Source organism: Sebastes fasciatus, chromosome 23 (genome assembly GCF_043250625.1).
Source record: "Sebastes fasciatus isolate fSebFas1 chromosome 23, fSebFas1.pri, whole genome shotgun sequence".
In the NCBI taxonomy this organism is placed as follows: Eukaryota; Metazoa; Chordata; class Actinopteri; order Perciformes; family Sebastidae; genus Sebastes; species Sebastes fasciatus.
This window is the reverse complement of record NC_133817.1, coordinates 525,992-552,836: the sequence shown is the minus strand read 5'-3', so window position 1 is coordinate 552,836 and position 26,845 is coordinate 525,992. Positions and strand designations below refer to the sequence as shown.

The window sequence follows — 26,845 nt, the reverse complement described above, 5'->3', positions numbered from 1 at the left end:
TCTGTCGTTGTCGTTGAAGTAACAGTTTAGCCTCAGATATATTATACACTGGTTCTACACATCTAATCGTTTTAAAGTGAATATATGGACCTAATTCTTCTCTGGGCTGGCTCCATTGTAAATGACATTAACGTGTGAATATTGCATGCTGTTATATGTTCTAAGTAACTGGGTGGATTTTACTTTTTAAAACATTTTATATGAATGACCTTCTTCTCCACTGCCAGATTTAACAGCGGTACTTTAAATAATTCATAGTTGCATTTGAGTTTTAGCACCTGTGCCATCACCTTGAGAAGTTATTACCCAGACACAAAGCTGATAGAAAAGTTTATTTAAAATACCTTTTTATTCCACCACAATAGTTCCAGGGCCTGCAGAGTGTAAAAGATGTTTAATGATCGAGCTTGTAGATAGCTGCAGCATGAGTTAGGTAAAAAAAGCAGGTTTAATGTAGGAACGTGAGCTTGTGTAGAAGAGGTCTACTGGTCCAGGATGTCTCTCTAGAGGACGAGGACTGTGCTGAGCACCCTGTAGGCCATGCAGAAGGTGACCAGCATGCCCACGAACCAGCACAGAGCCCTGCTGGGCTGAGGCAAGGCGAACACGTAGGAGATGGTGTGGCAGATCCGAGAGCCGGCAAAGACCCGGAAGTGAAGCAGAGCGGTCGAGAGCTCGGGTCCGGTCAGAGCGTAGAGCAGGCCGATCACCACGAACGGAATGATGTTCTCCAGGTCATTCTGGTGACACCTGCAGAACCAAAACATAGAACATCAGCATCCAACCCTGTCTGCGACTAAATCACTGCCCGCAGAACACAAACATAGAACATCAGCATCCAACCCCGTCTGCGACTAAATCACTGCCCGCAGAACACAAACATAGAACATCAGCATCCAACCCCGTCTGCGACTAAATCACTGCCCGTACAACCAAACTGCTTTTTCAATCACGTTTTGAGAGAAACATATTTTCTCCCCCCCCTGATTACGGTCGCAGGTTTAAACATGTGGTTAATGTTGTAAACTGAAACAAAACAAAATGACGTGGTTATTTTTAGTAAGAGATCATGTTTTGGCTTAAAATAAGAATGTTTGGTTCGTTATTTGAATTACAGACGTATAATTAAAATAAGGGTCTCCTGGGTGAAGGTCCTGTGTTTGTTAGACCCCGACCTCGACCCCCTGACGTCTGTGTGAAGGTTTGTTCTGAGGCACTGTGTCACACTCATTACTGTGTTATTAGTATATATAATATATATTAAGTAGTATTATTTACTATTTATCCTTTATTATATGACGTTATTCTTCAGCTTCTTATGATAAACTAAACCAGCATTTCTCAGTCTTTCCTAGACCCCGTCTTTAAGTCCAAAAAGTGTATTGTATATTTCTATATTTGTCTAATTATCTGCTTTGTGTATTTCCTGATGTGATTTTCCAGTGTATCAGTCACATGTTTGGGTGTAAGGGATTCTCACCTTCGAACTCGCTCTACGTCTGGATGGATTCTCAGCAGCTTCTTCCTCTCCTCTGCAGCCTTTAAGGCCACATCTTCCTCATTTGAGAAAGCCTAAATGAGAGATGATGCATGCATTGACTCAAAGTGTTACCAGAAGTTAGGTTGAAACGTTCCAAATTATGTCAAAATGCGAATACAAGAGGAGAATATGCAAAAAAAACATTGTCTTTCACAGCCTGGGTTGAGCCTCAGCTAGACTGTCTTCATGACTTTCAACTCGTCAGAAATATCGACACTCGGTCAGCGGTCCTCTGCGTCTGATACCGATGCACCGAGGCACCCCTTAGTGTCTGTATGAGACGACCGGCTTCCAACTAACTCCAATGTAAACCCTCCAGTTTCATTATTACACACTGACGTAGTATAAAGAGCGAGGAAGTCCGTGTAGGACGGGCAGGAGGGAGGACGGGTCAAGATTACCTGACCCGTCCGAGCAGATGATTACCAGATGTAGAACAGCTGTGCTGCTGTTACCTATATACCCTATACATCTTGTTTTAACAGATGTAGAACAGCTGTGCTGCTGTTACCTATATACCCTATACATCTTGTTTTAACAGATGTAGAACAGCTGTAACAGATGTTACCTATATACCCTATACATCTTGTTTTAACAGATGTAGAACAGCTGTAACTGATGTTACCTATATACCCTATACATCTTGTTTTAACAGATGTAGAACAGCTGTAACTGATGTTACCTATATACCCTGTACAACTTGTTCTAACAGATGTAGAACAGCTGTAACAGATGTTACCTATATACCCTATACATCTTGTTTTAACAGATGTAGAACAGCTGTAACAGATGTTACCTATATACCCTATACATCTTGTTTTAACAGATGTAGAACAGCTGTAACAGATGTTACCTATATACCCTATACATCTTGTTTTAACAGATGTAGAACAGCTGTAACTGATGTTACCTATATACCCTGTACATCTTGTTTTACCAGATGTAGAACAGCTGTAACAGATGTTACCTACCCCTCTGGTGAAACGGAAGTATGCGGTCATGGGCCCCATCAGCATCATCTTCAGAAGGACGATAGCTGCGTAGGTGGTGAACGCCATGAATACGTCGTCTTCCATCAGTCCGGCCATCTCTGCTGGTTTACAGCTGAATCACAACCAGGAAGAGTTAGTTTAATAATCTGCTTCAGCAAAGATAAGAAATAACCTCAACAACACGACATACACTAGATGAAAAACATCATTTCTGCTGTGTTAGTATTATTCTAGAGAGGTGATCAGAGTGAATTTGAGCCGTCTACCTGCAGAGTGGAGAAAACAACCCTCCAGACACACCCCTGTGACAGTTAGAGAACTAAACAAACAAGTTCCAGTTCAGTTCTGTGGCTTTAAAAGCAGGTCTAAAGTCTAAATGCATCTCTCTCTAATGTCTAAATGATTATTATTACTATATAAACATATAATACACAGCATCATTCACAGTTTAACAGCTCAACTCACGTTCCTGTAGTGACTCTGCAGAAGTGGAGCGAGTCTCGGTCTGTTGCAGAAAAACAAACTGACCCACCACCCAGAGACTCTGGAGGCGGCACAACTTCCTGTTTATGGGAGTGTTCCTGTGTTTCTACTCTTATGAGGACTACATGCATTCATAGCATTAAAAACACTCCCAATGCTCAGCAGCAATACACGTTGGTTTTTAAATACAAGGATAATGACTTGTGGCATTTAGAGTAGAAGTACATCAGGATTAAAACTTGATCTTGTTAATGTGTTAAATCATTTTAATCTGCCAGATGTGTGACGTTTCCCCTCACACTGCACGGATCCGTTGACCGGCGTCCACGTGGAGCTCCCACTGATGGAACCTCAGTCCGACCGTGTCCTCAGTGTTCACAAAAAGAAAGACAGGCAGCGTTACTTTACACAGTTCTGCTATAAATGTTTCATAAATCATTAAAGAGCCAAATGGATGATCATTCAGGCTTCCAGACCTCAAACTGCTCATCAAATGGGAGCAGAAATTAGAATCTAAAATCTGTCTGTCATCAGGATAAGTGTCAGGATTGAGGTTTTGGATTTGGAACGGTGTTTAGGATTTGACATAGTTTAGGATTAGAGTGAATCTGAGTCAGACTCAATCATGAATGTGATGACTTTAGATGTGCAACTCAACTTTGCTTTTAACACCAATGTCTGGTGAACTTTAGCTTTTTGTCTCGGGATGACTTCTTATTCTCTCAAAGTTTAAAAATTACATTATAAAGAAGTGGGTTAAATTAATTAACTCCTGACATCAGACACTTTGAATCAGTCCAACAGCTGCCAGTCAGGTGTGTTTGTCAGTCAGAGCAGCCGTCCGTCTCTCGGCGACCGCTCGTCGTTGGACGCTCAGTGTCGGGTCACTTTTTACAAGAAACTACTCCAGTTCCATTTAAAGTTATTCATGTGATGCTTTTGCCCAACGTGATGTAGAAATGAGGTACAATCCCAGTTTAATACATCATTGGTCTGGGAGACAGAGCTACACCCAGTTAGCAGTTTATGCACTTTATAAGTTTATTATCTTGTTGAGATCATTTTGGGCCCAAAAGTTGGGAAAACCATCAGGAAGCACATTCATACTCTACTCCCAATCCAACCCAACGGTAGATACCACTCCTCTCCTCTCCGTTCTTCATCCTTCCATCAAAGCTCTGTGAGCTCCCGTCTCCAGACTGTGGCGAGAACTGAGCTGCCGTAAAGTCGAGATCACTTTAGTCTCAAACATTGCCGTCATTTCCTCTTTTAATCAGACGGGTGTCACGTCGCTGTGTTTCCAGAGCCAGATGCTAGAAACACTGAAACAAAGAGCCACGTCTAACCAGCACCAGGTGCTTTGAAAAGTGAAGCAGAACACCTGATAAAGAGAGCGAGCTTGTTATTCACCAGTCACATCCCAGTCACATCCCAGTCAGCCCAGTGCAGTCCCTTTACTGGGAGGGTATGACACCAGTTTGGGAGAGGAGTCCCCGTCTGTTCGATGGAGTTGTGAGTGAGAACAACAGAATGTTGTTAACGTGTCTATTTGGCCCAAGGCGTGTTTTCTATGGTTTGACATGCTGATACATGTGGAGGCATGATGCTAATGACAGGTGACACGCTCACAGGTGATGTTAGTCTTCTCCTCGTCTGTACAGGAGCGGCTTCAGCTGCGTTTTCACTCGTCTAACGTCGAACATCTGACAGAACAGATCCAGTTTGAATCAAACAGCTGTCTGTGTTTCTCTCACCCTACAGTACGCATTCAGAACCGAGACCCAAAGCATCACAACCGAGACCCAAAGCATGCTTTAACGCTTCAAGTCTGTTTTATTTTTGTGTGTTGGGTGCTGCCAAGATGCAGATGACCTACACTCAGTACTGAGCCTGAACGCATCGTGTACTGAGCCTGAATGCATCGTGTGTTGACGGAGGACTGAACCTTTAAACTGGTGATACATAAACACATGATAAAACATATTCATATACACATTTATATTTTATTACATACATTTGGCTTTTTACAAAACAAAACAAATACGGAACACAAAAGTACACGTTATCAAGAGCTCGTTATCCTCCGAACATCATCATCACATTGAATTCATGATGTCTAATTATCTTCTGATGTGTTTAGATATAGATTTGTTTATTCTCTGTACTGTTTTTAATGTATTTCATTGTTTTTATTGGATTGTTTTCTCTGTTTGGTTCCTTTTTCTGCTCATTTTGTTCTTTAACTTTTGTTGTATTTTCCTTTTGTTTTTTGTATTGACTGGATTTTGTGTGGTTTGATGTGTGTGCAAGTAAATTCAATTAAACATATTTCTTGCATGATTCAACTTACAACAAATAGCAAATAAATTTAGAAGAATGTGTATTATTATTATTATTATTATTATTATTATTATATATTTATTATGCATCATTGTATACATGTTCCCACAGACCTTGACGCTGTCTGTGTGCAGAGCGTGTGTTCTAGGATCCAGCTTTGGATCTGTCAGCTGCAGAGATGTAAAGATTTCTATCGCTACCGTTTAATTTCTCTGCTGTAACCAGTTTACTATTTGAAATTGATTCTTCTTCTTGTCGGGAGCCGCCAGGTGATCGATACATTATGATCACATATCATGTCAATGGCTGGCAACAGAATATGAGTTTTGCTCCCACCGTGCTGCAGGAGTCCGATCTGAGCCCCGCCCCGAATCAAACGGCCTCAGATGGATCTTAAACATCAGCAGCCGGGCGTCATCCTTTTGTGCAGCAGATTCCCAAAGAAAAATAATGTGCTGTGATTTCCCACAAGGAGCGGTAATGGCAAAAAGCTGCATTGATTCCTCGCCAGCCCTGCCAGTAATTGGGATGCTGGCTGCGCTGCGCTGCCATTGATTTCTTCTGGTAGCCAGGTTATGCTGCTGGTGTAGGACAACAATGACTAAATAACAGCCCGGCCAATGATCTTAATGCCACAAGCCAAGCACAGCTATTGATTTCATTACAGAATGCCTCCTAGGTTCTAGGCACATACATTTTTTTATTGATCAGCAGCAATGTCCACATTACTTTCAGCACTGTCACACGCGGCCAATCAATGCCGGCAGAATGCTGAGTGCATGGAAGTGCATACAAGTACAGTGGGCGCAGTGAGTTTGGCAGCATGTAATCAGGGTTTGGAAGGTGACCCCCGACTGACAGGATTGATAAGTGTGAACATTTTCACTGCAACCTGTGGGATAAACCGCAGATATGGTGTGATTAACTTCGTCCAATTGGGTTTCATTTGACCCTTATTCACAACTCCGTGGCCCAAGGGCAGCGAGAAAATAAGAAATCCGACCGGCAGCCGGGCGGGAGGAAAGAGCTCAGATAAGACTGTGTTGATGATGCAGGTTGGGAGGAATCTGTTCAGCCTTAACCACAAAATACAGAAATCATATCAACCTGAGAGACGGACAGCAGAATAACGGTTGAAGCCACAATACCAGTAATTGGTTGATTTCTGTTGAACTGGAACATGATGACTCCGTCACAACCAGACAGGCTCTAAACGGGGTTTACCGGGGGACACAAACATACCTCATAAACCAATGAGGTCAGACTCCTCGTAACGAGTAGATTAGGTATCTGCAACTGGGTTTGGAGAAGTTTACCTTTTTACATATGGGTGCAGATAAAACATGACTCCGTCATTGATACACAGGTAGCCCTGGAACGTGTCTGTCAGATAGAACATGTGTAAAGAGAGCTGGAAACAGTGATTCTAAATGCCACAAACACTCTACAATGACTCTTTGTATCATCGCAGTTTGGGTCTCTTTAGAACCGAATCACTAAATGATTTCATGCCCTTCATGTGTGCAGGAAGTCAGCAGGAAGTCAGCAGGAAGTTGGCCAGCTCCGCCAGAGAAGAAATGAAGCCTGGAAAAGTTTCTCTGTAGTATTCAGGGGTGAATTCACAAAGAACGGATTGTGGTCGCTGATACCACAGTGAATTGTGCATCACTTGCGACCGCTATCTGCCCCGTCTCAAGGTCGCGTTCACAACAGATATCTTCACTAATGATATTACAGAGCAAACACGACCATTCAGTTTCGCAGCTGAGTATAAGAGTTTCCTTTGTAGGCAGAACAACGGCAGATAGAAAGATGAGCTCCAGCTCGTCCTGACTGACGAGGCGTAGAGACGTTCCTCAAAACTTCAGGCAACTTAAACGTGACAAAGAAACCACGTTAAGGATTTAATGTCCCCGTCTGTCAGTAGAAATGCACTTCAGTTACCGCCGACTCTGCAGCCCGTTCTCATTCCCAGGGCATCAAATACCAACGTGTTGTCACGGCCCGTCTCGGTGTTTGACACCGCCACACAAAGCACCCTTTAGCGGCGGTAGGAGACGCACAGAGCTTTCCATTAACTATCATGTAAACCCATCCTGATGATGATGATGATGATGATGATGATGATGATGATGATGATGTGGGCTATTAAACAGATGTTGCATTAAAACCAGTAGGACTGTATATCTCTATCTGTAATGGGAGCAGTGGATGTTTGGGTGTTACAGGGTTACTGATAGTGTATGACTTATTTAACTTTCATCATCCTCAAATATTAGAGAATTTCACTTTTTTTAAAACATACTGATGTAGCAACATCCACACACTGGTGTGAGCTATATTGATATTACATATCAATGCATTTATTGACTACTAATTACCAAAAATCACAGTTCTGTTCCTCTGTATGACGCTTTCAAATTGACCGGCAATGACTGCCGGGAACTATCTGAAGACAGGAATCACGTGACGATCAAACATTTTGAACTTCCATTGGGGGGGTTTACCTTCCAGACACGACCCAGAAGGCTCTCTGATTGGATCGTCAAATGATATGTTAATTTGAGCATCCCCATTGGCTCTTCAGGAGGAGACGTCAAATATGGAACAAAAACACTGGTAGATTTGATTGGTAGCTGTAAACTAGAGATTCACTCTCACAGATAGATAGACGTGGAACTGCAAACTGGTTTTGTAACTTTTGTTCAAATCTTCTTCATGCACTCACACATCATAAATGATTTGTGTAGATCTTCTTCATTTGCTGACTAGATGTGGTGCACAGCTACAGATCAGCTCTCCGGTTCTAAACACATTCAAACATTTAAATCCAGAGAGTTTTCACACATTTGAACGTCTTCATCCAGATGTGGTGACACACAGCTACGATAGTTTTGACCCTGTTTTGCTTCCATAGCGTAACACTTGGATTCTAATCTGTTGAGTCTAACATGCACGCACACACACACACACACACACACACACACACACTGCGTCTCCCAACATGCACGTTGTCATGCAGTGATTGAGTGCATGTGTAATGGTTGTCCCTGGTGGGGGTAGCCTGCCCTGGTGCTGGGGGTGCTGAGCCTGGCTGCCTTACAGACCTTTCCCTTCCAAATGGCTCTTAATGAAGAAGCTCATTAAGGATCAGTGGTTGCTCTGCAGACTTAATGAGGGCCACACAGCTGCTCATTAGGCTCAGGCCTTTAGGCTTTGTCTTTTCCACCCGCCGCCGATAGCGGCTCAGCGCCGTCTTTACATCCACCTTCTCAGAAAGCTCTTCTGTTGAGGTGGATGACCGAGCATGTTAGCACATCTGGCACCGTTTAGAGTCCTCGTCGCCGGTTGTTAAAGGTCTCAGAAGTGTTTGAAACGAGACGATGCTGGAGGTCAGACGGCCCTGAAACGCCTCTAGAGGCTGCAGAGTTCACTACACTCCATCATGTAGAAGTGTTGGAACATGAAGCGACATTTATATTCTACTAATATTCAACATCAAATCCATTTAGAGGGGAACGTCATGCCAACGTGCTTCTTTGTTTCATATGAGAACCTTTTTAATGTGTCTGCAGAGTCCCAAGATGTCCATACCAATTCATCAACATTAGCCGCTGGCTTAGCTTGGGCTCTTGACACGAGGACAACATGCAAACTCCTCACAGAAAGACCCCGAGCCGGGTTTCAACCTGCAACCCTCTAGCTGTGAGGCAGCAGTAATATTATATCATATTATACATTCCATTCTGCCAATAGATCCCCTGAATGTGACACACTGTTCCTTTAAGTGATCGTGTTTCAAACACACACAGTTGTTGTGCAGACGCTCCTTTCCTCAGCAGGTTGGAGCAGGTTGGAGCAGGTTATCTGATCCAAGGTTAGGCAACTCAAAGAACACCTTCATCTTGATTCCCACAACAAAGACAGTTTGTCTGAAAGGAACTGGAAGGATGTCACTTCAGTTGCGTCATTTTCTTATTCTTAGTTCGGACTCTGTGTTGTTTTTTCATAAATATACTATAGGTGCTACTCGACCCGCTCCGCACCACCTGATTGGTTGATGCCTTTATTTATACGCTATTTTTTGTTGTTTTATAGCAAACTAAACTAACAATGAAGACAACAAAAGACAGACAGGGTCACCGTGAGTCTCATCCTGAGTCAGTCTGAAGAGTTCCCCTCAGTCCAACACTATTCATGGAGAAGGAAGCAAAGTGTTCCACAACAAAATACATGAAAAATAAAGTCACTTCTCATCTCAAATCACTTTGGGTTCAAATAAGATTTCCAGTTCTTCCAGTATTTTTCATCAGTTGTTCCATACTGTACATTCAAGGACTGATGGAGATTCCTTATTCAGACATTTCCTGGTTATTGTTTTCTACTACCAGCTCAAAGTATTTGTAATAAATATCTGTCCTGCTTTTTCAGCCCAGTTGGTACGTTTCCCCAAATATATAACACTGAAGGTAAAATCAAGCTCTGATCTGATTATTGATCTGATCGTGGAGATGAATTCTACCCAGTAAGAAGAAATATCATCAGACATATTACCACATGATCTCCAACACTGACCGTGCTCAGGTTTGTTGCTCTGTGACTCTTTGGTTTTTGGAGTTATAAAAACCCTTCAAATGTTTTTCCAGGTAGATTCCCTCCACAGATTAGAGCTTGAGGTGGTGGATTGTGTCGTTTTCAGTTAACTCTTTGTTAGCATCTTTCTCCCATCTTAATGTGACATGCATTTATTTAAAGCTCAGAAAAAACAACCTTGTTCTGAAAGAAAGTACGTTGCCTCCAGCAGTGACCTCCAGCGGTGACTTCCAGCGGTGACCTCCAGCGGTGACCTCCAGCGGTGACCTCCAGTCCCCCGTCACCAGCAGCTTCAGAGTCCTTCTAATAGAAAGCGTTGAACAGTAATGTAGGTATCTGATATCAGCGTAAGCCAGTTTCCTTCACAAACAGAGATAATTGCGGCCGGCGTGCCGTACTGAGCGGTTAGGTTGCGTTCGCTCTCCTTTCCTCGCCAGTGTTTGGCAGAATAAAAGCAATGCACTCTGGGTGATCCGGCCAGGCGAGATGGTGCGCAGCGGGAGGGGCGGCTGCACCTCATTAGGGCGCTATTTTAACAAAGCACTTTCTCTCCATGCCGCAGAGAGGCATGTAGCCGCGGCTCCACATCCACATGCTTTCCCTCTCAGCCCTCACAAAGGGATATAAATCTCCTTTGAGCAGGATAATTACAGAGATAATTTTATCCATAATGATGCTTGTCAGTCAGGAGAGCTGATGAAATTAAAGAACTTCTTCTCCCCCAGATTTATCCCCAGATTTATGTGTCAGGGGAAGAAGAAAAGGAAAAGAGAAAGTGAAAGTGTGAGAAAGTTTCCCGTCTATAATAGGCTGACTCCATAAATCCCCGCGGTGTGAGCGCTGTGTACATTCCTCACCTGGCCTCAAGCCGCGAGTCAAGCTCACATCAATTTAAAACAAAGGTTGCAGGCGAGCAAACGGTCACTGTTGTATTTACATTCTTCACAAAGACAAAGCTGCTGTATGGAACATAATGTACTCTCTGTGTGGCTTCTGTCATCAGACAACATCATTCAACTTGACACTTCATTTGCTGTTCACACACATGCTGGTAAATATGCAGACATGTGTGTTGTGGGCAGATCTCTGGGATCCAGGACAGGATTGATCATCGCGTTGCTGTCGGAGAGGAAGCTGTAGGACGTCAGCCCTCGCCCTCGCTGCACAGACACCGAACACCTTGATCTTGAATCTGAATTCTTCCGACTTGTCTTAGTGTTTTTTTAAAAAAGGGCTACTTAAATTATTTCTGAGCTGCTGTTCTGAGGCTCGGTGGCAAAGGTAAAGGCCTCCTGTGGATAAGAGGAGATAAAAGAGAAAAACAAAAGACATCACTGCCTGGATGTTAGAATATTTAGCATAAGCAGCGCCAAACATTTCTTCAAGGAATACATATCTTGTGCTTTCTTTTAAAAAATTAACGTGGAGGACTTGGGACCCTGTTACCCGTTGTATCGCTCAACAAAGGCGACTGAACAATCGCTTATGTCAAAGTTTGACAATGACAGAATTAGAGCAGGGTTCTTCTCGGCTCCCTGTCCCCCACAGGGAACCTGGCAAGCACAACTCACTAAAGAAGTTTACTTTCGTTGTCATTTGAAATTACACTCATTTGCATTTTCCGGGAGAATGGGGCCACATGAAAAACAACGATGGCACCGAGCGGGGCACGGAGAGATGCAACGCGGCTTTGAAATGGAACCTCGGAGCACTTCAGTGGGATGAGCTGTCGGCTGATCACCCTGCAGGGTTTTAAAGAAGCTGGGATTCAGGAGAAGGAGAAACTTCTCCAGATGGCTTCTAGACTTCTGCCTTCCTCCAGAGCTCCACTAACACTAGTATAGTATAGTATGGTGTGGGGGGGGTGACCATCGGATCATGTTCTCTCCATCCACCGACAGCTTTTACATGCAAATCCTGTTTCTCAGTGTTTTTGAGAAACACACGTTTTCTCTTTCCCTCTGAGAGTGAGATGAGAAGCTGCTATCAGTCTCATGTCTGTGTGTTAAAGACAGGGTGGACCATGTTGGAAAGATAGCATCATGTAAAGTAGCACAGCCTCAGGAGCTCCGTCTAAACCCTAGAGGAGAGAGGGAGAAACTCCTGGCAGAGATCACTTCTCCAGCTGTAGATGTGTTGGTTACTGCGGTTGGATATTATACTTTTTAAAATTCATTCATGCTGCAAAGCAAAGCGTTTGTGTTCTCACAGCCTGTAAACGGTCCCGGTTCTGTTCTGATGAAGGTTCCTCTGCAGCCTGTAAACGAACACGGTTCTGTTGTGATGAAGGTTCCTCTGCAGCCTGTAAACGAACACGGTTCTGTTGTGATGAAGGTTCCTCTGCAGCCTGTAAACAGCCACGGCTCTGTTCTGATGAAGGTTCTTCTGCAGCCTGTAAACAGCCACGGTTCTGTTGTGATGAAGGTTCCTCTACAGCCTGTAAACGGCCATGGTTCTGTTCTGATGAAGGTTCTTCTGCAGCCTGTAAACGGCCATGGTTCTGTTCTGATGAAGGTTCTTCTGCAGCCTGTAAACGGCCATGGTTCTGTTGTGATGAAGGTTCCTCTACAGCCTGTAAACGGCCATGGTTCTGTTCTGATGAAGGTTCTTCTGCAGCCTGTAAACGGCCATGGTTCTGTTCTGATGAAGGTTCCTCTGCAGCCTGTAAACAGCCATGGTTCTGTTCTGATGAAGGTTCCTCTGCAGCCTGTAAACGAACACGGTTCTGTTCTGATGAAGGTTCCTCTGCAGCCTGTAAACAGCCACGGCTCTGTTCTGATGAAGGTTCTTCTGCAGCCTGTAAACGGCCATGGTTCTGTTCTGATGAAGGTTCCTCTGCAGCCTGTAAACGAACACGGTTCTGTTCTGATGAAGGTTCCTCTACAGCCTGTAAACGGCCATGGTTCTGTTCTGATGAAGGTTCTTCTGCAGCCTGTAAACGGCCATGGTTCTGTTCTGATGAAGGTTCTTCTGCAGCCTGTAAACGGCCATGGTTCTGTTGTGATGAAGGTTCCTCTACAGCCTGTAAACGGCCATGGTTCTGTTCTGATGAAGGTTCTTCTGCAGCCTGTAAACGGCCATGGTTCTGTTGTGATGAAGGTTCCTCTACAGCCTGTAAACGGCCATGGTTCTGTTCTGATGAAGGTTCCTCTACAGCCTGTAAACGAACACGGTTCTGTTGTGATGAAGGTTCCTCTACAGCCTGTAAACGGCCATGGTTCTGTTCTGATGAAGGTTCCTCTACAGCCTGTAAACGAACACGGTTCTGTTCTGATGAAGGTTCCTCTGCAGCCTGTAAACAGCCACAGCTCTGTTCTGATGAAGGTTCCTCTACAGCCTGTAAACGAACACGGTTCTGTTCTGATGAAGGTTCCTCTGCAGCCTGTAAACGAACACGGTTCTGTTCTGATGAAGGTTCCTCTGCAGCCTGTAAACGAACACGGTTCTGTTCTGATGAAGGTTCTTCTGCAGCCTGTAAACGGTCATGGTTCTGTTGTGATGAAGGTTCCTCTGCAGCCTGTAAACGAACACGGTTCTGTTCTGATGAAGGTTCCTCTGCAGCCTGTAAACGAACACGGTTCTGTTCTGATGAAGGTTCCTCTACAGCCTGTAAACGAACACGGTTCTGTTCTGATGAAGGTTCCTCTGCAGCCTGTAAACGAACACGGTTCTGTTCTGATGAAGGTTCTTCTGCAGCCTGTAAACGGCCATGGTTCTGTTCTGATGAAGGTTCTTCTGCAGCCTGTAAACGGCCATGGTTCTGTTGTGATGAAGGTTCCTCTACAGCCTGTAAACGGCCATGGTTCTGTTCTGATGAAGGTTCTTCTGCAGCCTGTAAACGGCCATGGTTCTGTTGTGATGAAGGTTCCTCTACAGCCTGTAAACGGCCATGGTTCTGTTCTGATGAAGGTTCCTCTACAGCCTGTAAACGAACACGGTTCTGTTGTGATGAAGGTTCCTCTACAGCCTGTAAACGGCCATGGTTCTGTTCTGATGAAGGTTCCTCTACAGCCTGTAAACGAACACGGTTCTGTTGTGATGAAGGTTCCTCTACAGCCTGTAAACGGCCATGGTTCTGTTCTGATGAAGGTTCCTCTACAGCCTGTAAACGAACACGGTTCTGTTCTGATGAAGGTTCCTCTGCAGCCTGTAAACAGCCACAGCTCTGTTCTGATGAAGGTTCCTCTGCAGCCTGTAAACAGCCACAGCTCTGTTCTGATGAAGGTTCCTCTACAGCCTGTAAACGAACACGGTTCTGTTCTGATGAAGGTTCCTCTGCAGCCTGTAAACGAACACGGTTCTGTTCTGATGAAGGTTCTTCTGCAGCCTGTAAACGGTCATGGTTCTGTTGTGATGAAGGTTCCTCTGCAGCCTGTAAACGAACACGGTTCTGTTCTGATGAAGGTTCCTCTGCAGCCTGTAAACGAACACGGTTCTGTTCTGATGAAGGTTCCTCTACAGCCTGTAAACGAACACGGTTCTGTTCTGATGAAGGTTCCTCTGCAGCCTGTAAACGAACACGGTTCTGTTCTGATGAAGGTTCCTCTGCAGCCTGTAAACAGCCACGGCTCTGTTCTGATGAAGGTTCCTCTGCAGCCTGTAAACGAACACGGTTCTGTTCTGATGAAGGTTCCTCTGCAGCCTGTAAACGAACACGGTTCTGTTCTGATGAAGGTTCCTCTGCAGCCTGTAAACAGCCACGGCTCTGTTCTGATGAAGGTTCTTCTGCAGCCTGTAAACGGCCACGGTTCTGTTGTGATGAAGGTTCCTCTGCAGCCTGTAAACGGCCATGGTTCTGTTCTGATGAAGGTTCTTCTGCAGCCTGTAAACGGCCATGGTTCTGTTGTGATGAAGGTTCCTCTACAGCCTGTAAACGGCCATGGTTCTGTTCTGATGAAGGTTCCTCTACAGCCTGTAAACGAACACGGTTCTGTTGTGATGAAGGTTCCTCTACAGCCTGTAAACGGCCATGGTTCTGTTCTGATGAAGGTTCCTCTACAGCCTGTAAACGAACACGGTTCTGTTCTGATGAAGGTTCCTCTGCAGCCTGTAAACAGCCACAGCTCTGTTCTGATGAAGGTTCCTCTGCAGCCTGTAAACAGCCACAGCTCTGTTCTGATGAAGGTTCCTCTGCAGCCTGTAAACGAACACGGTTCTGTTCTGATGAAGGTTCCTCTGCAGCCTGTAAACGAACACGGTTCTGTTCTGATGAAGGTTCCTCTGCAGCCTGTAAACGAACACGGTTCTGTTCTGATGAAGGTTCTTCTGCAGCCTGTAAACGGTCATGGTTCTGTTCTGATGAAGGTTCCTCTGCAGCCTGTAAACGAACACGGTTCTGTTCTGATGAAGGTTCCTCTGCAGCCTGTAAACAGCCACAGCTCTGTTCTGATGAAGGTTCCTCTGCAGCCTGTAAACGAACACGGTTCTGTTCTGATGAAGGTTCCTCTGCAGCCTGTAAACGAACACGGTTCTGTTGTGATGAAGGTTCCTCTGCAGCCTGTAAACGAACACGGTTCTGTTGTGATGAAGGTTCCTCTGCAGCCTGTAAACGAACACGGTTCTGTTCTGATGAAGGTTCCTCTGCAGCCTGTAAACGAACACGGTTCTGTTCTGATGAAGGTTCCTCTGCAGCCTGTAAACAGCCACGGTTCTGTTCTGATGAAGGTTCTTCTGCAGCCTGTAAACGGCCATGGTTCTGTTGTGATGAAGGTTCCTCTGCAGCCTGTAAACGGCCATGGTTCTGTTCTGATGAAGGTTCCTCTGCAGCCTGTAAACGAACACGGTTCTGTTCTGATGAAGGTTCCTCTGCAGCCTGTAAACGAACACGGTTCTGTTCTGATGAAGGTTCCTCTGCAGCCTGTAAACGAACACGGTTCTGTTCTGATGAAGGTTCCTCTGCAGCCTGTAAACGAACACGGTTCTGTTCTGATGAAGGTTCCTCTGCAGCCTGTAAACGAACACGGTTCTGTTCTGATGAAGGTTCCTCTGCAGCCTGTAAACGACCACGGTTCTGTTCTGATGAAGGTTCCTCTGCAGCCTGTAAACGAACACGGTTCTGTTCTGATGAAGGTTCCTCTGCAGCCTGTAAACGACCACGGTTCTGTTCTGATGAAGGTTCCTCTGCAGCCTGTAAACGAACACGGTTCTGTTCTGATGAAGGTTCCTCTGCAGCCTGTAAACGGCCATGGTTCTGTTCTGATGAAGGTTCCTCTGCAGCCTGTAAACGAACACGGTTCTGTTCTGATGAGGGTTCCTCTGCAGCCTGTAAACGAACACGGTTCTGTTCTGATGAAGGTTCCTCTGCAGCCTGTAAACGAACACGGTTCTGTTCTGATGAAGGTTCCTCTGCAGCCTGTAAACGAACACGGTTCTGTTCTGATGAAGGTTCCTCTACAGCCTGTAAACGGCCATGGTTCTGTTCTGATGAAGGTTCCTCTGCCGTCTCTTAGGGTCCATCTTCATGTCTTTATAAAGCACATAGTTACGTGGTAAAAAGCTGAGCGCTGTGGCAGAGCGGCGGAGCGGCAGAACTTTCCTCGGCACAGATAACCTCTGAAAAGAAGAAGAACATTTTAAAGGGAAATGAAAGAAAAATCAATGAGGAGGATTTTTAGTGCGAGCGGGCCAGTGTGAAAAATCCAGCGGAGCATTTCACATGCTGCCGAGCCCGACGCTGACCTCCATCCAGCCGGCAGATCAATGGACAGGACGGAGGCCACCGGGGTATTGATTGATTAATCAAAGCTAATGTTCTTTTGATCAGCGCTGCCGCCCTATTAACCGGCAGAGGCAAAGCAAAGCAGCATGTTTTATTTACCGGTTCTGGTCCCGGTTGACTCCGGCTGCAGACTTCAAACACGCCGTGACAATCCTGTCATCGCTGTGATTGATGGAGGAACCTTCTGGATCTGGTTAATACATCTCTGCTCCCTCAGCAGACTCTCCAGATATTAATACGACGTCACCGCTCCAACCGCCGCAACGCCGTCGCTGGGTTTACTATGGAGTTAGTTGACTAAAGGGAGCCTCCTCAGAATGGATATGGAATCAATATCAAAAGGTTTTGGTGAATTAATGCAAAAACTATTTGAAGTTCTTTAAGATGTTTTATGAGGAAACGACAACGAGGGAACACAGAAGTCTTTCAGGAACTCTCTTTGTATTCTCATGTTTGAGAAATGAGCGTCAGCATCTTGAAATGTGACGTCATAAGATTGTTTAATTTCCACTGCAGGTCATGAAGTAGACAATACATCTTAATATTACACTTCATTGTAGGAGATTCTTGAAACAAGTTGATTAGGTGGTTCTGTTTTGGGTCTGTCAGCAGGATTAGGGAGAAACTACCGGCCTGATTTTCATGAAACTTGGTGGAAGAATGCAGCATGAAGAACCCAGCAGATCTGAATTAACATGGTGAGATGGAGCATTCGGCCTTACAGCGGAGGTCTGCGCTCTCCGAGTGCCCTTCTAGTTTCTATTAGAAGCAGGGAGATATTAAGACTCAATAATATTTGTCAGGATGAGTAAGAGACGTCTTTGTCCTCGTTGAGTCCCGGGCCGTGGCTAAATAATGGAATCAGTTTAAGAGAGAAGCAGGACAGAGAAGTGCTGAACGTGCTGCTTAACGCCGGTCCAGTCCGATAATCAGCCTCCCAGCTGTTTCTCCCAGCATGCACAGGGAGCCGGAGCGCGCTCCTGACCACAACAAGGCAATCAGCATCACACATTATGTGTTGCATGCTGTGGGGGGGGGGGAACCCGGGCATCAAAGCATTTCATAACACATATCAGGTTTTTAATGTTGGTGTAATAACGGAGGGATGTTCCTCTGGTTGGTTCTACCAACGCAACGACACGCTCCTCTGCTCAACCCGTGCAGTTCAGACCACCTCGCTCTCCCGCTTTGCAAACACAACTTGTTTCATTTTTAATGATCTCCTCAAGTGCACATATTCAGGTCTTCACACACACACACACACACACACACACGCGCGCACACACACACACACACACACACACACACACACACACACACACACACACACACACACACACACACAGACCTCAGTTTATTCTCACCAACTTGACGGCATCTTTAAAGCGCTGCTTATAATTTCTGAGGTGAACGCACCTCCATCTTTCTTCATTCAAGAGCTCCCCCCACCCCCGCCCTTGAGTTTCTCCAATGTCAGCGCTCACTTCAAACGCCTGCGAGTGAGTTCTGAGGACTCCATTGAGATTTCCCATTGCAAACAATTATTCTGTCCGCGGTTCTTTGACAGAGATTTCTTTAGATTTCTATTACTAGGCCATGAATCAAATATCTCTGTGTCTCAGTGGTGCCTCGTGCTTCACAGTGGTTATGCTATTGACCCAAACCTTGAGCTGAATGTAGATTATTCTCTGTAGAGGGATCTAGGAACTGATTTAATTCAAAACAGCTCAGTCAGGAGTGAGATTTTGGGGAGCAGATTTATGGGAAAAAGCAGAGTTTAGATGTCGGCGTCTTCACATTGGAAGTTTTTGGGTTGTTGAAGTTCAGCTGTGTAACTTCTAACTCCTCCCCTCCTGAAACCCTACAACCTCTCTGGCCTCTGTACCTGGGATATCCACCTGGGCTGGGGGGGGGTCTTTCATGGTGCGCGGCTGTATCATCCAAAATAGATAAGAAAGCCTCTCCGTTGCCACAGGAAGGCGTTGTGAAGTCTCCCCAGCAGTGGTCCCAGCAAAGAACCCCACACATCGCCGGAGTGATGAGAACAAGGGCTGCAGCTTTAAAAGAGGCTTCACTACAACACAGCACACCTCCCTCAGGTAACCACCCACACTGAGGAGACGCAGACGCAGCCATGTCCTGGAGGGGAAATGAATGGGAGTAAACACGGACGAATAAATAAATGCATCAGCTTTCTTTATTCTGAATTTCAGATTATTGCTGGAGGACTCTCGGGTGAAGTCTGAAGCCAAACCGGGCCCACCCGAGATGTGTTGCATTACTGCCGGTCAGGCTGGCGAGCTGGTGAATCCACTTTGTTTCTGTCTTAGTGCAGTAAAGCTTCTAGCAGCATTATATCATCATGTTATGATCCATGCATATACCTGTTTTTATATTGTTTTAACTATCCTGTGTTGTGTTGTAGACCTTCCAGACGATGGTTTCTGTTCCTTGTGTTCAGTGATCCGTCACAGTGAACATCATATCAGCTTTTATTATCGTTATTGTTCATTTTCATAGTTGACTTAAATGAAGTGAAACCAGCCTGGAAGGTAAATCAATGCTGAGATGTGAGAAATGGACTAAAACATGCAGAGACGCTGCTCCTTTAAGGAGAAAACCTGGAATCAAAACCTCATTATCAACAGCAAGAAACTCATTCATTGATTCATAATTAAATATGTGTTATCCCTTACAAAAACAGAACATGATAAATTCATGTTTCCATGTGTCGTGAAAGATTGGACTGAAGAAATCCTTTTCTTTATTGTGTCGGCGTTTTCACAATCTGAGGGTTACCTTCTAGACACGACCGCGTTAGCTTCTGGCCAGCAGCAGTAGTTTAATGATTTATTACAGTAAATAGATTACATATTGGTCCTTTAACATGTTATGTGACTTATGTAAAGGTTTCCCATGACATGCAATCATGTGTTTCACATGAGAGAGAGGAAAGCGGTGACGTAGTATAAAGAGCGACGACAGAGTCCGCGTGGAGAAGAGGTCGGAGTGGACGGATGGGTCAAACAAACACAGGACGGTCACCCAGGAGGACGCTGTTCATGTCAACGTGACTTATTTTAACTTACATAACGTACTTTAACCTAACAGACTTATTTAACCCATTAAACCAGGATCTTCTGCTAAACTTAACAAAGTAGTTTAGTTCCAATTCACAACGTTAACCACGATTTTAAAACTACGACCGTTCCACGACGTTCTCACACATCTAGACTTTAATAGATGCTCATCATGTATAAATCATTCTGTTCTTTAAAGGTCCCGTATAGCCATGTCTTTTATATCATAAAGCAGGGTTAAGTGATATATAAATACGGTGAAAAAATCAATATAATACTCAATCCATGGAGAAATACACACAGCTCGTATTCAGAAACAAGACGTTAAGGATTTCTGTCCATTTGTGATGTCACAAATATACAATATTTAGACCATTACACAGTTTTAAACAGTCTAAATGTGTCCCAGTTTATTTCCTGTTGCAGTGGATGTGAATAACATCAGCTGACAGGAAGTAAACATGGACCCAAGCTGTTGCCTAGCAACGCAATTCTGTTGAAATGCACTAAAACGGAGCGTTTCAGACAGAGAGGGTGAATACAGGTATATTCAGACAGAGAGGGTGAATACAGGTATATTCAGACAGAGAGGGTGAATACAGGTATATTCAGACAGACAGGTGAATACAGGTATATTCAGACACAGAGGGTGAATACAGGTATATTCAGACAGACAGGTGAATACAGGTATATTCAGACAGACAGGTGAATACAGGTATATTCAGACAGACAGGTGAATACAGGTATATTCAGACACAGAGGGTGAATACAGGTATATTCAGACAAACAGGTGAATACAGGTATATTCAGACAGACAGGTGAATACAGGTATATTCAGACAGACAGGTGAATACAGGTATATTCAGACAGACAGGTGAATACAGGTATATTCAGACAGACAGGTGAATACAGGTATATTCAGACAGAGAGGGTGAATACAGGTATATTCAGACACAGAGGGTGAATACAGGTATATTCAGACAGAGGGTGAATACAGGTATATTCAGACAGAGGGTGAATACAGGTATATTCAGACCCAGAGGGTGAATACAGGTATATTCAGACAGAGAGGGTGAATACAGGTATATTCAGACAGACAGGTGAATACAGGTATATTCAGACAGAGGGTGAATACAGGTATATTCAGACACAGAGGGTGAATACAGGTATATTCAGACAGACAGGTGAATACAGGTATATTCAGACAGAGGGTGAATACAGGTATATTCAGACCCAGAGGGTGAATACAGGTATATTCAGACAGAGGGTGAATACAGGTATATTCAGACACAGAGGGTGAATACAGGTATATTCAGACAGACAGGTGAATACAGGTATATTCAGACAGAGGGTGAATACAGGTATATTCAGACCCAGAGGGTGAATACAGGTATATTCAGACAGAGGGTGAATACAGGTATATTCAGACAGACAGGTGAATACAGGTATATTCAGACAGAGGGTGAATACAGGTATATTCAGACCCAGAGGGTGAATACAGGTATATTCAGACCCAGAGGGTGAATACAGGTATATTCAGACAGAGGGTGAATACAGGTATATTCAGACAGACAGGTGAATACAGGTATATTCAGACACAGAGGGTGAATACAGGTATATTCAGACCCAGAGGGTGAATACAGGTATATTCAGACAGAGGGTGAATACAGGTATATTCAGACAGACAGGATGAGGAGAATAAAGTGTTGTTTGAACATTACAGCATGTAAACATGTTCTAGTAGAAACACAGAATACAAACATGAACCTGAAGATGAGCTGATACGGGACCTTTAAGGTTACTCTCACTGTGCATCTTCTTGTATTTTTCTTTTGCTTCCGTTTCATTTCCCTGTTTGTCTTATCTTATTATACCACATGTGCCTTTAACATGTGAAATGGTTCCACAAGTAAATGCCATGAATGTCATGTGCTGTTAGTAAGGTGTTAGTTGATTAGCCGGTGAAAAGGTGAATCCTTCCAACAGCTGATTGGTATTAATCATCTTTATTTTCTTCATTTTCTACACTAAAAACCCTGAAACCTTCTGGAGTAGAGCGTCACTATGGAGTCAGTGTGTGTACAGTAGATATCAGCAGCTAGTAAATGGTGTGATGTCTCCACCGTGCACAGCTGTGTGTTGGAGCCGAGCCGAATCAATGCTGATCAACTTGTATAATGAAGCCGGGCTGTGAGAACGGCGTGCCGGTATTTGTGGAGACAGGTGAGCCCCGGACTGTTTTTGATCTTTCAAACATGTATTCCATCTCTTCTCTCACCACGAGGGAGCCTCCAACCAAGGTCAGCGCTCAAAGGCAGGGTGCACCATGGGAAATGAGCCTGAGCGAGTGTGTGCCAGCCTCCCGCTTTTGTGGGATCAGCGCGGCATCAGAAGGATCGGACTGACACTAGTGAAGTCTCCCGGTATCACCTATCACTACCTGTTTCTGCCACAGAGGAAACCAAAGGCCCGCTCTAATTGTATCATTAATATCATTGCAGTCTGAGAGCCAATTATTCTCTCTTTGAGTTTCACCTGCTCCAACCTTGAATCGGCTCGGCTCCCATGTTGGAGCGCAGACGGGCTGTGTTAGTGATAGAGGAGCTCTTCACTCATCTGTGATCAAAGCTGTGTGGATGCTGGAGACTGGAGACGGAGACGCAGCCCAGTTCAACACACAACAGCACAACACGCCAAAGATGACGTGTAATAAGGAAACAATGCAGCGTGATGTACAGTACCTAACGATGAACATGTACACGCTGACCTCTGTCTGCAGCCGGGTGCTCACATCATGTTACAAACTCACATCTGGGTTCACTTTATATTCATGAACTAGAAGCGTTCACTGAGTAGAGGTCAGATCTCTGAGTAGAGGTCAGATCACTGAGTAGAGGTCAGATCACTGAGTAGAGGTCAGATCACTGAGTAGAGGTCAGATAACTGAGTAGAGGTCAGATCACTGAGTAGAGGTCAGATCACTGAGTAGAGGTCAGATCTCTGAGTGGAGGTCAGATCTCTGAGTGGAGGTCACATCTCTGAGTAGAGGTCAGATCACTGAGTAGAGGTCAGATCACTGAGTAGAGGTCAGATCTCTGAGTGGAGGTCACATCTCTGAGTAGAGGTCAGATCACTGAGTAGAGGTCAGATCACTGAGTAGAGGTCAAATCTCTGAGTAGAGGTCAGATCTCTGAGTAGAGGTCAGATCTCTGAGTAGAGGTCAGATCACTGAGTAGAGGTCAGATCACTGAGTAGAGGTCAGATCTCTGAGTGGAGGTCAGATCACTGAGTAGAGGTCAGATCTCTGAGTAGAGGTCAGATCTCTGGCAGCTTAAGCTGATCTGACGCGTTTCTCACGTGCACGTCTCACGTAACAGATACACTCTCATCTGAATCTGTCTAGCGCACACAGGGGTCTCCAACAAGGAGCTCGCTATCTACCTTTGTTGGACATGTATTTTTCTTCTCTTCTCTTTTTCATGGTGCATGGATATGTGATGATGTCACTTCCTCAACCAATAGGGATGGCAGACACTTCAATCAATCATCCAATCATATTGATTTGGTGTTTAAAGAACACACACCTCCATGTTATCCTCTCAGTGTCCTGATGAAGGTCCTTGTTGACCGAAGCGTTGACTAATAAAGCAGAGAAAAGTCATTTTGTATTTGAAAAAGTGCACGTTGGAGTTGATCTACTCCCAGCACCACAGACAGCTTTGAGAATGTGCATGTTTTCCTCTCCTTGACGAGGGGGGATCGTCAGCTGGATTGAGCTCACCCGGGTCTTCAAGGCTATAGAGCTGCCCCATGCACTCACTGTCTGTCTGTCTGTCTGTCTGTCTGTGTTCCTGCAGACACATCCACCTGACATCACCTTTGTTTAGTTCTACACCTTCAACGCCTCCACATCCATTACTGATCCACACACTCCATCGTTCACTTTATGTCAACCTCAGTTTAATAAATAGTTTGTTTTTATATATATATCACCTTGTGTGGACTCCCTTTTTGTCAGTTTGTGACAATATATAATTTATATATATAGAGTTCATTTTGACTAAATGTGAAATGATGCTTCGTCCAGCGGACATGAGAAGGAATATCAGTCACACACACTGACATCGCTCCAACAGCAGAGCTGCATCCTGGGATATTATTAATAAAAGCATGTGCATAGTGTATCTTCTGCATGATACGTCAGGCTGTGACTCCTAACGGATGGTCAGGACATTACCCCCCCCACGCCACGCCATCATAAACTCAGAGCGTGTTGTTTTTCACACCTGCTTCAGGCTAAAGAAACACTGATGAATTAAACAACAGGAAACCAATCAATCTGAGCGAGCCGGTTTGTCAGGTGTGAGCGACTGGATGGGCCCGGCTGCCGCCGCTGCTGCTGCTGCTGCTGCTGCTGCTGCTGCTGCTGCTGCTGCTGGTTGTTTATCTGAACCTACGTGATCCTCAGAGAGAATGAAAGAGCCAACAGACCTGTTAAATAACACACCGTCCATTCCCATCAAAGAGCCTCCTGGTGTCCAGTAGAGCAGCTGTGGACTTGCTGGGAGGTCAGGAGACTCCTCACCGGGGTCACATGGAACCAGAACGTCGTGTCACGGTTACGCTTCGTCTCTATCTGACCTGTAATGAGGCAGATGAATGTGAGCAACCAGCGTCGTGTTGGTTCAAAAGCTAAATACATATCCAGACTCAATGGTGACATCATCAGAACGAATAACTCTGGTCTTCCACAGGTTCTAGTTGTTGCTGTGATTAAAAGGATTGATGTATGGAGTGGAGGGATTTCCAATACTAAATACAAAAATAAGACACAATCATAATCATAGGAATAAACAGACAAAATCTAAAACAAGGAATGTTTTATTATTTTAACTGAGCTCATTTTGATGAAATATTTCACAAGAACAGAATAGAGTTTATTGCAGCTCATTTGTTTCCAGCATTTCATCATCTATGTTATTATTATTATTATTATTATTATTATTATTATTATTATTATTATTATTATTATTATTATCATTATTACAAAATGTTTTATTTCATCATCTATTTTTTCCATTTTTCTGACACAGAGTGGCGTCAGCCGAAAAGATCAGACAGCCAATCACATAACTGGTTCATATTTTATAATAATGAGTTTTAAAAAAATCTTATATTATTTCACAAAGTCATGATTATTTTACATATTTTATCTGTATTTATTCAGAGAATATGAAGTTCATTTATTTTAAAAAAATCTAAAAATAAATAAACCAACACTATTTTGATTGATATTCTCCTGAATATAATAATAATAACAATAATAACAATAATAACAACCCAACACCACTTTGTTTGGAATTGCATAAATTGGAGGGGAAATCATGATTTCGTAAAATAAATAAACCAACACTACTTTGATTGATATTCTCCTGAATATAATAATAATAACTATTATAATAATGATAATAATAATAATGATAATAATGATAATAATAATAATAATAATAATAATAATAATAATATTCCCTGAATTGGAGGGAAAATCATGTTTATTTTTCATATCAATAAGTTAAATATTGAACACTTTGGGTTTCTATAGAAACGTTCTCTCAGAGGACTTCCGGTTATGGTGTTATGGCGTTATGGTGTTATGGCGTGATGCTGACACTTCGCTGTGACTTTGACCGTGACTAACGTTCTGAACACCTGGAAAGCGACTGACGGCTCGAATACATTTATTCTAAAGTTTTGGAAAAGCTCTGGCAGAAACTATGACACCAAAAAACTCTAAAACGGGACGACGATCATCGACGACGCCTTCAGGGGCAAAACCACGCGGATAGCATTCACGCTAGCACCGCCAAGGTCGACGATGACGCAGGAGCCATCGGCCGACAAACAGCCACATACAGCCTCATACTGAAGGAGGATTTAGCACCAGACAATCTGCCCATAGGATGGAAGCAGGTAACGGAATTAAAGAGGATTCATCGTCACACTCGAGGAGAGAATCTGTCAGACGGACGAAGATGTGACTGTCCTCCGACAAAACGTTGAACGACGGGAGCCAACGATGGAGGATCTATAGAAATACTTCTCTATAGAAATATACAATATATATATAATAATATTTCTCTATAGAAACGTTCTGAAGCGACGGCACCATGAATGTCTCGTTGGAGGGAGACATAGTGGGACGCAGTGGGACGCAGTGGGACGCAGGGACATGTATGTAGCCAGGAGGAGGTTAACATGGTGTGGACATTCAGAACAGGTGAAGCATACCTTTTAATGATCCTACAGCAGTGTGTGCGTGTGTGCCTGCATGTGCGCGTGTGTGTGCGTGATAGGGATCTTTATGGATGGCCTCAGGAATCAATCAAGCAGAATCAGGTTCCAGCCTCCGTTCCTGCGTCGTTCCTCCGTCGTTCCTCTGTCTTATCAAGTGGCAGCGTGCTGACCGATGGTCCAGATTTGAGATGATCTACATGCCTTTACGTAAGTGGGACTAATCCATCAAGAGCAGACTGCAGACGCTCACTCCATCACCCTGCTTCCCCCCCTCACAGAGAGGCAGACGGAGGAGACGGAGGGGGGGGGGGTTATCTCCTGGGAGGAAACCAAAAGAAAAACTATTTTTGCTGCAAAGTCATCCAACAGTTTGCATCATTCTTTAACATCAGAGATGTCATCATCATCATAAACGGTTTCACTCTCAATAAATCACACCTGTAGGCCAAACACTGGTGAGTTTACAGATATGAATGACATCAGACAGCTGCCAGCAGAAGATCAGCAGCAAAACAGAAGAATCAAGACGTTGATTCATCTACAGCTTCACCGTTGATTCATCTGCAGCTTCACCGTTGATTCATCTACAGCTTCACCGTTGATTCATCTGCAGCTTCACCGTTGATTCATCTACAGCTTCACCGTTGATTCATCTACAGCTTCACCGTTGATTCATCTGCAGCTTCACCGTTGATTCATCTACAGCTTCACCGTTGATTCATCTACAGCTTCACCGTTGATTCATCTGCAGCTTCACCGTTGATTCATCTGCAGCTTCACCGTTGATTCATCTACAGCTTCACCG

General features: G+C 44.2%; 1 protein-coding gene across 3 annotated transcripts; it reads right to left on the bottom strand.

Annotated features, from left to right (window-relative positions):
- Window positions 1-318: 318 nt before the first annotated feature.
- Window positions 319-3,152, bottom strand: mgst1.2 (microsomal glutathione S-transferase 1.2). 3 transcript variants are annotated; one of them, XM_074625236.1, is made up of 5 exons: window positions 2,998-3,020; window positions 2,799-2,851; window positions 2,512-2,644; window positions 1,481-1,572; window positions 319-750 (listed from the first exon to the last, which is right to left on the bottom strand). In XM_074625236.1, the coding sequence occupies exons 3-5, from the start codon at window positions 2,626-2,628 to the stop codon at window positions 504-506; spliced, it is 456 nt and encodes a 151-aa protein (XP_074481337.1). In that variant the 5' UTR covers window positions 2,629-2,644; window positions 2,799-2,851; window positions 2,998-3,020; the 3' UTR covers window positions 319-503. The 3 variants fall into 3 exon arrangements, with proteins under 3 accessions (XP_074481337.1, XP_074481336.1, XP_074481338.1); XM_074625235.1 differs by lacking the exon at window positions 2,799-2,851 and having other exon boundaries at window positions 2,998-3,152; XM_074625237.1 differs by lacking the exon at window positions 2,799-2,851 and having other exon boundaries at window positions 2,512-2,678; window positions 2,998-3,037.
- Window positions 3,153-26,845: the final 23,693 nt, after the last annotated feature.